Source organism: Panthera pardus, unplaced genomic scaffold (genome assembly GCF_024362965.1).
Source record: "Panthera pardus isolate Hobbes unplaced genomic scaffold, ASM2436296v1 HiC_scaffold_6, whole genome shotgun sequence".
NCBI lineage: Eukaryota > Metazoa > Chordata > Mammalia > Carnivora > Felidae > Panthera > Panthera pardus.
The window spans coordinates 40,464,464-40,476,918 of NW_026526991.1; the positions used below are offsets into that span (position 1 = coordinate 40,464,464).

General features: G+C 35.1%; 1 protein-coding gene across 6 annotated transcripts in view; it reads right to left on the reverse strand.

The window, feature by feature from the left end:
• Positions 1-12,455, reverse strand: part of NAV3 (neuron navigator 3) — an 820,281-nt gene that overhangs the window by 200,221 nt on the left and 607,605 nt on the right. For all 6 annotated transcript variants that reach the window (XM_053894885.1, XM_053894882.1, XM_053894887.1 and 3 more), the window contains 2 exons: positions 7,396-7,464; positions 4,052-4,191 (listed from right to left, as the gene is read on the reverse strand). In XM_053894885.1, coding sequence (XP_053750860.1) covers positions 4,052-4,191; positions 7,396-7,464 — 209 coding nt within the window. The remainder of the gene's footprint in view (positions 1-4,051; positions 4,192-7,395; positions 7,465-12,455) is intronic.

The following is a 12,455-nucleotide window of genomic DNA, read 5'->3' on the forward strand; positions in this document are numbered from 1 at the left end:
CTTGGGAGAAACAATGAAAAGATGGCAAAATGCCCTCTGGTACTGTGGCATGTTTCTTAGCAACACAGAAAAACAATTCTCTGCTAACAAACTGTCAAGCAGTAATTGTTTACAGATCATATTTCAGAAACTGAATTCCAAATGAAGCTAGGGATATTTATGTTCCTAATAATATTAAACTGTGTCACCTTTTGCAGATTTAATACCCAGATTTTATACAACAAGAATGATTTCTTAAGATAGTGTGCTTCAAGCATATAGAGTGTGTATCTAAATGAACCAGGGCATCATCTTCACAAGATCACAAAACGGGTATTTAATTTTTTTTACAGCATAGATCTGTGTGTAGTGTATGGGCAAAGTGATAAATGCTGGGGTCGGAACGTATTATTTGATGTCCGTATCTGAATGGCAGGTCGCCAAGAGAAGAAATTTGGACTCTCGGAAGAAATGCTTCTCTGCAAACAGAGCTATCTTCATTTTCCCACTTGTTCTGAAAAATTTGTTCCCACTTTCAATTTCAACAGAGGGTGACATGGCATTGCCCCCAGCTGTGACAACGGTTCCCTCCTGCCTTCTCTGCAAGCAAGCATCTATGGCCATGCTCACGGAGATTTAATTCATTTGCTAAAATGGTGAAATGAGCACCCTCTTTTTTGAATTGTTTTATTATTAAAATTATGTTAGATATATCTTTGGAAGTTGGTGACTCTCTACTGATTTCCTTTCATTAGATAAGTCACACAGTTTGCAAGTAAGTTCGTTTTACAGTGCCATACATGTGAAAAGCTGTGCTTTCACAGTATGTTTTTTTAATAGAGAAATGAAACTGTTTTCACTGTCAGTAAATCTTTATTATCGATTACAAATTCTAGAGATTCTTCAAGTGTTCATGTAACTCACCACCCAAGACTTATTAAAGAAAGTAGAAAGTATACTTCCTCTTAGAAGCATTTCAGGGAGCATGTTGTGGATAATGTGGATAATACCTCAAGTAAAATGTATTAATTTATTAAACTTAAATATTACAACTTAATAACTAAGAAAGGAAGAGCAATTAATTAGAATATTCAAGTTAGTATTTTCTGAATTCTGTCCTTATAATACTATAACCTTTGAAAAATCTTATTTAATGTTCCCCTTACTTGATCATATTTAGGATATGTATGCAAACTAGTCTGTGATAGAGATAAGCTTGTCAGCAGAAGGAATCTTACATTTTTATATAAATTACACTACCACTATAAATATCCATGACAAAAGGGTAAATAAAACATTCTTACCCAAAAAATATACCACTCTAATAGTCTAAAGAGTAAAGTATAAATGGTTTCATTTGTGATGTTTGTTATTGTTTTGTTTGCTCTTATAACTTAAGACAATATTTTAGAAATATAAAATAGAATGACAACGATTAACTTTGAAACACTGAGGGGTGCTTGGCTGGCTCAGTTGGTAGCGTGCATGATTTCTGATCTCAGTGTTGTGAGTTTGAGTCCCACCTTGGGTGTGATTACTTGAAATAAACGAATGAACGAATGAATGAATGAATGAATGAATAAATGAATAAATAAATAAGCAAAATCTTTTAATAGAAAGAAACATTGATATTGGATGTATTCATTAAGTTGTAACTCCGTGTTAATAGAAAATACTATGTAGCAATCATATGATGCAATTTATGTTTCAGTCATTTTTGACAGTTTTCAGGCATCTAATGCCTATATTGGGCATATTATAAATATTTGTGAAGGTGTGATCACACACCTTAATGCTTTAGAACTTTTACTTAGTTGGAATCAAAAGTAATGAAAACTCTGATATTTTGCTGCAGTTATGGATCTGAGGAAATCTTGCTTTACATTGTCAAAAACTTCATAATGTATGTCATCTGTCTCCACCTTGTGGTGGTTGTAAATATTGCTACATCCTAATTTTGCATTACTTCCTAGACATATGTAAGAGAGGTTGGTTGAATGGCTATGGAAAAATAGAAATGCTTGTCTACTTTTAGATTTTTACTTTTAGACACTAGAAATACAGAAAATAATTTCACATGACATAAAACTTCAGATACACCATATCAAAATGTTAGCTCATCCAAAGCATTTCTAAATTTCTTTGCCAATGTTATTAGTCATTTCTTGCAAAAATTTCAGATAATTATATAATCTCATAGTTAAATTGGATATATGAAGAGTTCATTCAACATATCTCTATGTCTAAACAAATTTTCCCTTAGAATTTCATAGCACATTCAGGCTCTGTATGACACTTTCTAGGAAAGTCACAAAACAAAGAAGAAAATTGTTGTCTCCCTTTTCCTCAGGAAAAGTGTAAATCTTCAGTAATATTTCTCAGGTTGCTGAATCAGAAGCTTTCTTCTATACTTTAAAGAAATTCCTAACTTACAATTATACATTATTTTCTTCCTTTGTTCCATTTGATACAAGAACAGAGGGTTTTGCAGGGATCCAGGGACATTGCTTTGCCTTCTGGGATTTATGGTCTGTTTTAATTTTTTGTCTGTTTGTTTTTAAATATTTGTGTATTTATTTTGAAAGAGAGCAGGGGGGAGGGGGGGACATGCATGACCAGGGAAGGGGGAGCGAGAGGGAGGGAGAGTGAGAATCCCAAGCAGGCTACTTGCTGTCAGGGCAGAATCCCCACTTGGGGCTCCATAACACGAATCATGAGACCATGACCTGAACCGAAATCAAGAGTCAGAAACTTACAGACTGAGCCACCCAGGAGCCTCTGTTCCAATTTTGTTTTAATGGCTGGGAAATCTTCACAAAAAATGTCCAATTGACAGATTACCTGTCAGTTCATGTCTAAGTTAGAGAAAGCTGTCTAATCAGATACTCTTATGAAACAATTTGATATGATCTAATCTGAGCGATAAAGTTCCTATCCGGCTGAGTTTGCCTGCTATTCTATTAACTAAGCATATTTTCCACTTACGGACTTCATGTTTTGCTGCATGGAAAGCTAAATACTGTAAAGAGAAGTTAAAATCGTATTGGTTTGTAAAAACTACCACAAAATCCACCCGAAGGCCTTAGTCCCTCACACAGTCACACTGACTGTAACAGTAGAGTTTCTTGATTCCCTCACGGTTTTGATATACATTGAACGTGCTCTCACTTGTGTCCATGCTCCACAGTGCAATGTATCAAGCCAGCACCTAGTTAAATGCACACTGCACAATACAGAGAATTGTGTATCATCTAGTGAGAATATAATTTGTCATTAACACAGACTTCCACTATGCCTCCTTTCTTCCTGATGATTTTGTGATTTGATATTTCCATTCTGCACTCTTCAAGAAAATAAAACAAACATGGATAATTTGTCTCTTTAGGGAAAACTAAGGTCACATTATTTCTGTGATAGATTAAATATCTATCCTAATTATGTCTCAATTTCTGATGCCCAAAAGACTTATGGCATTTATGTTAACTGAAGCTAAATATTCAAATAAATTTAATATAAATTTATCAATTTATAATAATTGTTCATAAAACATGAGAAGGCAAAAGAGGAGGAAATATTTTTGGGAGAAAGATTTTAGACTTGGGTATACAATTAACCACTTTAAATTTTTTGTAATGTGTTATTTATTTTTGAGGGAGAGAAAGGGACAGAGTATGAGCAGGGGAGGGACAGAGAAAGAGGGAGACACAGAACCTGAAGCAGGCTCCAGGCTCTGAGCTGTCAGCCCAGAGCCCGACGCAGGGCTCAAACCCACTCGAACTGCGAGATCATGACCTGAGCCAAAGTCAGATGCTTAACTGACTGCACCACCCAGGCACCCCTACAATTAAACACTTCAGAATGTATGAGTCTACTTCCTTAAAATGTTCTTTAGAATGAAAAGCCCTGAAGAAAGCTAGAATTCAGGAGGGGGCAGTTTGAAAACATGAAACTATGCTGGTAAGAACTCCATTCCAAAAGCCATTAACACTGCTCAAATATTGGACTTAGTATGTAATTTACAAGGCTAATACCTTAGCCTTATGCCATAATGATGTAACAGGCAAACACTTACCTTTTTCATTTCCATTTGCATAATTTGGAGGCTTGTTTTTGTCAATGCTGTTAAAGCTCTGACTTCTCCTATTTAAATTAGAGGCTCCCTGGGCTTTACTGCTGCTGCCTGCAGCTGGTACCCTAGAGGGACCTGGAAGCCTGAAATAGTATAAGAAAAATTACATCATTATTGTACATTGCAAAAAGATAGGGGTAAGAGGTTCTGAGCAGGGAAGCCTTAATGGGAAAGGCACAATATAGGATGTTCTAAAATCTATTTAGCAGAAAATTGGTGGCTTAAGTGATAAATAGTTAAACACAAGGATTAAGAATCTTCAGAAAAATCTTGTCTCACTTTTCACTAAATCTGCCCTCAAATGATATTAACAATGTAGAACAATCAAAAATAATGTAACCTTTAACTTAAAAAGTCATTCTTACCATACCCCTAATAATAATAATAATAATAATAATAATAATAATAATAATAATAAAACTTTGACTTAAAAGTACTATAACAATTACATGAAAAGCAAGGGAAATAACAACACAAATTTATTATGTTCTCAGGGTATTAATCACCTATTTGCAGTTATTATTAAGTTGTTCTTTTCAATGTATGGGGCATTTGTTTTTATCCTACATAGCTGTAGCCTAAGTCAACTTGATAATAACGAGAAAAATAAAGGTACTGAAAAAACTGTTAACAGCAAATGCTTATAGTATATCTAAGGTACTAAACTACTCTTATTAAAACATGGTGCAGAGACAAGGTCATGAATTAATTTATATTTCATTGGTCTGCCTCAAAATTCTTTTTTCTGTAACTGTTTTACCAAAAATAAGTACCAAGACTCTACTGGTTATCTTGCAAGTGTGGCCAACTGATCACAGAGGTGATATAACGAGAAAGGATGAAGGTCTCAGAACAAGAAATTCTCTATGAGCAGAATGATAATGTAAAATACACCTACAGTGACAGTAACTTTAGCTATTCTTTGTGTATGGAAGACAGACCACAAGGAAAGTACAGACAGACTGTCTTAAAATTAGGGTAAGTTTCACATTAGGGTGTGATTTAGAGTTATTTTACATGGACTAACACTAAATACCAATGTGGATAATTTATTTCACCGCTAAAGTAGTTTCCACAATAAAATTTCAAGTATCAATTATTTCATGAATTGTGCCTAAAAGATACAATCACTATATTTTATTTTATACTATTAACATACTGTATATATAATAAACAATCTGTATCAATTAAAACTAGTCATTAGGAACGAATGTTGGCGTCCTATGTCATATTTAAAAACACGATCTTAAAGGATGTCAGCATCTTTGCCAGCATTTGCTGCCATCGTGTGAATGTCACTGTGTACTTCTCTGACATTTTCTATTTTAAAAGAAAAAAATCCAGAACTTGAAAATGAAGCACTGAAATTTTTACTGTTCTCTCACACTATATTTTTAAAATGAAAGTATAAAATAAAAATAACTGTTATACTGATGCACAATATATCATGATTTCAAGATAAGTTGTTACTATATTCGTATTTTAACTCACCTTTATAATTGATACATTATCTCCATAGATTATTAGGAAATCAAACTCTTAAATACTATAGGTACCTTTAAAAAATAGCAACAGGTATTGCAACATGGAATGAACATCAGGAAAACTCAAGGACCAGCTTACAAACAGAAGTTCTGCTTTCTTGGAATACTTGGCAATTTCAAAATGTTGATTGTATTTTGGAGTTTAAATACATATGGCTAATAAATAGTTCCTTCAACTGTTTTGCCAATTAGAAATTGCCTCACACATGAGATTGGAACCTTTTCGATGATTCCAGCATTAACTTTTGCTCAAATGGATCCACAGGGTATGTAAGGACACCACAATTAACTACAGACACCAAGAATTTTGAGTACCAGTAACTGCATTCTGCAGAAAGAACTCAATTAATTAATTTGGCCAAATGTCCCAATCATAATAAATCTGAGAACTACTCCTGCAGACACAGCTACAGACTTAGAAAGTTCATTCCAAACTCACACGTATAAACACATTTTGTCACAAAACTTGCCCTGCTTGCAATGAAACTTGACCTGTTTCTAGAAAGCAATTAAAATACATTTTAATCTTTACCGTGACCCATGAAGCCAAATGATCTTCAGTTCTCAGAAGAACAAATTAAAACAAATTAAAAAATCCATTTGCTCTTCTCATTACCCTAATGTGACAGGCAGCCAGAGCTCCAGATCATTCATCAAAGTAATAAAAAGAGAAATAAGAATGAAGCCAAAAAAAGACAAGAGAGAGAGATATTCTATTAAATCAAAGTACTAAAGTATATTTTATATGCATGAGCCTTAGAAGTGGTAATAAAAAATGCTTATTGTACATGGCAGGTCACTGTTCTTTGCACATCTGAATTCATATCATTTTTCTTACTTTTAATTAAATACCCTTTACATTTTTCTCTCCAGAATCGTTTAAATTACTATGGAAATGAACATAACTTAGAAAACCAGGGCAAGAGGAAAAGAACATACCTCAAGTCAAGGCATCAGAAGCAGTCCTTGTGGTCAAACAGTGCATAGTATGTATGATACATTATCAGAGCAGTGATTAGGAAGCCACCCCTGAGATACTCCTCCAGTGAGAGAGGTGGCACATATAATCACATAATAATCAGGGGTGCAAAACACGTTTGCTGTGGCTCCACTCAGCTGCACCATTGTGCCTTTGGTAACTTAACAGTTTTAAAAACACATCACTTTCAGCATCAGTTATAAAGCAGTATTTTCCATAATGCAGTCATTTACTATAACAGACTGTCTTTAAAATATGTATGTCATAAAGAAGCAACAATTTAAACTATTATAGATAAAAGAACAGTCCAGGTTAACCTGGTGACCTGGTGCCAACCTACCCACAAATACCTGCCAATATTCCTCAATTCTGCTTCAAAACATGCAGTAATTAATGCATGCCCATTTCAAAAAGCAATCACATTCTTGTGTGACTTCCAGATTCTGTAACCTGGAAAGAATGGGGCCTTCAAAGTCATGTTTTCCTTGACTTTCTCTAAGCCTAGAAGCTAGACTTCAGCCCAGTTATAACACTACATGTAACAGAACCAAAACAGAAGAAGCCAAAACCCATTTAATGATCTAACACAGACATGCTCGTCCCTGAGAATGTATATGCAGATCCAGTTGGAGGAATTCATCCCTCTAAACTTTTCATCCAGAAGTATGTGATTTATGAAAAAAATTTAGAATGATAGGACAAAATATCACTGGGCAGTTACTTTATTATCACTAACAAGCAATAAATTAGAGATATTAACTGACCTAGTAGGCTTTTTTTGACTGGTTGCAATTCCACTGTGATTAGATTGAGTTGCATATCTGGCTGCCAGACTGTATGAGGAGAAACAGAGAAATTGAATTAAAGAGATTCTTTGAACATGGAAAGAAAGCACAAAATTACAAGAAAACTAGGAGTTAATGAAATGCAATTGGAACATGTATAAGCATGTATAAAGAATAAATTAATTAGAAAATTATGATAATGCAACACATATACCATGAACTTTGATTAATGAACACACTATGAAATAATGCCATGCACCCCTTGTCACGGTATCATCAATGACGTTAAAATTATGGCTGTGTGATATCGTTCATATTATCTTAAGTCGTAGTTCATCGCACAAAAAATTCAATGTTTGTAAATGACTATGAAAACTTCAGGAAAGCTAAAGTCTGACTTTACATGGTACAAAGATCTTCTTCTCAAAAAAGTTAAAATGAACAGAAAACATGTAAGAGTCATTATTTTCTTTAACAAGTTCTTCTAATTTGATGCTTTAACCAAAATGCTATCTGGAAAACCAAATGACTAAAACATCTGGTGTCTGACAAATGTAATGTATTGTATCTTGAATGTATCTAGAATGTTTTAAGGAAGTGAACAATACAAGATGTTTCTCTAAAGAGAGAGCTATGCAAAAGTCAAATGGATTAAACTAGAGTTAAATTCTTCAAAAACAAACTCGACAACTGTTAATGACAACTTCTGGGCATTCTTGAACTATAATTCTTCATATTTTTTTTTAAATCAAAATCTTCACTCCAAGACACAAAAGAAAGCATTATTTAAACCGAGCTCTAAAGAGCAGTGAATACTTTGCAAACAAAATGAAATTTTGCACTTGAAGTTAAGCTAATTTTGGAATAACCTGAATGTTCCGAAAATTAGTGTTTTGCGGGCTATGGTCAGACCCAATTAGACCTGAAACATGTTCAGATACCCTGTAATGGTCATGCGTTGATGCCTGAGTGGAGAATCATTTTTCAGGTGAACTGTGAGGACCGTACATGATGTGCATGTAGTTTCCAAAGTCTCCGAGGAAACAGGAACAACATGGGGGTGTTAGAATCAGGGTAAAAGGGTCAAAAGAGCCCTGATGCAGTTCATCCAGTTGCTTTGCTGCCAAGCAACAGGGATTTTAGTCAAGGCAAGGATTTCTTATGGTGTTGACATGCTTCCTAAGTTAATTCTCCCTCCACTAGGGAGCAAGAAGACCTTTTAGACACTGCCTGGGTAGAAAAGAATAAAATCCGCATAGCTAAGGAGCTTTTCATAGCACTTATTTTTCACATTTGACAAGTGAATTATTATTATTTGCACATAATAACATCTGCATTCTAACTCCCCTGGACACTGAGACAACTGGCCCCAACTGCTGAAACTACCTCAGGTGACAATGACATCAGAGAATAATTTAAAAATAAAAACCAAAGTGTGTGAATGAAATGAGATATTAATTTAAAATCTAAATTTAAAATAAAAGCACCCAAAGTGAAGGAACATTTTTTGTGAACTTCTCAGTCTACTTTGTGAATCTAAGAGAAAGAGACCTACCTCAAGGTTCACTACTATATCCTATCCTGTACTCACCAAAATTGAACACACATATGAGCTGGAGAAATGACAATGAAACAATAAATCCTCCTTAAGGGAACCGAAGACACCTCATAGGGGTTTCTTCCATGATTTTAGAGAAGTACAATAATTTCTAGGAGGGAAGTGGGTAGGGGGAGAAAATCTAGAGAGGTCAACTGACTTGCTAAAATCAGTTTGGATTTTATAGCCCATGTGTTTTCTAATTCATGATGAGATAATAATATTCTACGTTTGCCTAGATTTTTGCACCAAACCCTCATATTTTAATCCTTTGACCCTTGGCTTCTGTTCTGCTTCCCTTGCACTTGTGAAACTGTTATGTGAAGAACACGGAGTTTTCTTCAGTTCTCACCATACTCTAACATCTTTGTATTTGGCCATATCGCTCACTCTGCCTTTTGGAATCTTTCTCTTTTATAGATTGTAGCACCAGTGAGCTCACTTGATTTGCCCACCATCATTATTATCCATTTTCTCTTTCCTTCACTGGGTCCTTTTCCTTTATCAAGGTCATAAAGGCATGATTTTTCATATGCCCTCTCTCCTCACACACTTGTATGCATTCTTTCACTTAGCAATTCATTTCTTAGCTAAGATTTTAAATAAAATCTATTATAAAATAGAATTAATGTGTGCATTGCACCCCCAGCCCTCAACAATAACGGAGTAAAAGATGCCCGTTTCCCTGATCTTCAAAGTCACCACATTAAACACCATTTTCCTTCTTTTATCCCCCAGGTCTCAATCAGATCCCTCCTCTAATTTCTTGATTTCTACTCACAAGATCATCATTTTCTTTAGGCCAATGGGCTTGAAACCTCAACAGTTGACTCTTCTCTTTTTCTTTGTAATTATTGAGATATGCATTCAATAGGCTATCACACTGATTCAGCCTCTGTAAGTCCATTTGCATGTATGTTCTCTTTCAATTTCCTTGTTTACTGCACTAACTCAAACCCCCCGTACTTCCCACAATGCCTTCGGCTCCTTATTTTCTCCACAGTGCTTGTAATATGATATCCCAAGTTTCAGATGTACAAACAGTCTAGTAATAGAACAGGTGAGGAGGTACAGCAATTTATTGGTAAAACAAACACAAGGGACATGTAGACACAGCTCTGAGGCAAGATGCAGTAGATAAATACAGTCAGAATATCATTAAACTAGGAATTTTTAAAATATCTGGATTGAAGAGTATGTATTTTTTTTCCTGGAAAGATTGTTCAATAAGACTTCTTCTAACTAGTGGATGATAAAAATATCAGAAACAGAAGCACAAAAGAAATATTTTGAGACTCATTGTGGGTTCTACTGAAAGAAGTATCTGCTCATCTAGCTGATAAAGTGAAATATCAAGGGAATGCTTTTTATTTCCCTAACATGGAAGACAAGAGGAAGAAACTAGAGGCAGTCAAATTAATTTTTTAAAAAATAATAAAACTCATCTGGTCTTCAACACACAGAAAGATCCAAACTACCAGACCTTTCTAATGTAACTTCAGCACAAATGCCCGTGTTGAACTATAATATCCACTTGTTATGAGGATAGAAAGCTTCTCAGAGTAAACAGATCCTGATTGTGACTTACCCATTTTTACTAACTGCTAGTACCTGACCACTCAAAGTGTTGTCCAAAGACCAACAAAACTGGCATCACCTGGGACTTTTTAAAAAATAATGACCCTCAGGTCTCATATGCATTTTAACAGGATTCTTACGCATAATAAAATTGAAAAGGCTGTGCGCTACAGAATACTCACAAATGTGCAATCTTGCAAAAAAACCCCACAAAAAACAACAAAAAAAAACCCCACCTTCCATTCTGCAAAGTCAAACAGCATAATCTAAACATCTCAAGCCATGCCTCATCTTCTATCCTGCAACAGCTTTAGATACTATTGATAGCCTCCTTCTAGAAATCCTTACCTCACATAGCTTTCCTAAAGAAACAGCTACCTCTCCAGCTACTCCTCCTTCCCAAATATAGATCGACTCACTATCTCCACCCCCTAAATTTTGTACCATTATCATGAATATTTTCAAAATTGTAATCCTAGGCAACAGGCGATCTATTCTTCTATTCTTTTTACCTCAGGTGTACATTTTATACTCAAATCTCAACCCTAACCTCGAGGTCTCTTTCCTTTCCTAAGTATCATCTTGACATCCCCTAGATATTATACCTGGATCTATCACCTAGATTTCTCCCAGATATTCCCAAAATGTTCATAACAATTCATTCTCCTTCTTTCATACCATCCTCCCTCTTTGTCATGTAACTTGACTGTCACCATTTTTTCTGTTGAACAGTATGGCATTGCCTCAGTCATTACCTACTACTTGCTTTCTCTGTCAGTCATCTCTCCCACAGAGCCTAATAACAGCTCTTCTTTGTTATCAGTCCATTTTTTGTTTCCAGACAAATCAGATCATTCTTCTCATAATCAACAGAATGAACTTTCCCAAGACAGAATGAATGTCAACCCCTTTTCCTGACGTTGCTATTGACTCCTCATTGCCCACAGGGTAAAATCCAAGCCCTGTGACTTGGTGTACAGTGTTTCTTTCTACTTTCTCAGATTCTTACAGCTTTGTCTCCTCTGCACATCTCTGCTCCGTTTTCTCCACTGTCACCGCACCTCTGCTCCTTATCTATAACCTCTTCCCCCATGGGCCCATGGCTTTCTTTATGAGGTTTCCTTCATCTGAAAGACCAATCCTTCTCTTCCCTATATTACAAAACCTTACTGCTGCTTCAAAATCCTGCTCAAATGTCACCTTTTGTTGAAGCATCTCTCAAGTTTCCCAAAGTTAGTTTCGTCCTCCCATGGTCCACAGGTCTTAATGCTTCTCTAATTAGTAGGTTAATATGGGAATTTATCACGATATTTGCCTGTGTCCTGAGCAGATGTATCGTTCACTAGGACAGGAATTGTGTTATGTCAACTTTTGCATTCTAATTCCTCTCATGGGGGTGATATGTGTTTAATCACTAAATACTTGACTGATATTAACTGAGTGTTATTTTTGAACAAAGGTATGTTATATCCCCAACTTTTATGCAGGAGGAATCGTTTTAAGAATGGATATGTTGGAAGTATATTAAAGGATGGAACAAAAAGACACTCATTTTCATTGTGTCCTTAGTAAGTGATCAGCAGTTCACATTTATTTTCTCACTTGTTCCTTACAATAGTCCTGCAAAGGTGAGACTCTATCCCTGACTGAAACTATGAAACTAAAGATTTTAAACATTCACTTATCTGTATACATTATACATCTTAAAAATAACAGTACTAAAATTTGAACTTTGGTCTGTTAGATACTATATAATCTGTGCTATGCTCTATTATACTATATTGTTTTCATGCAAACTGATTACTAATTGCAATATTTTAATGCTTCTTTTTCTATTAATTCATTGCCCTATGGATTTATATCT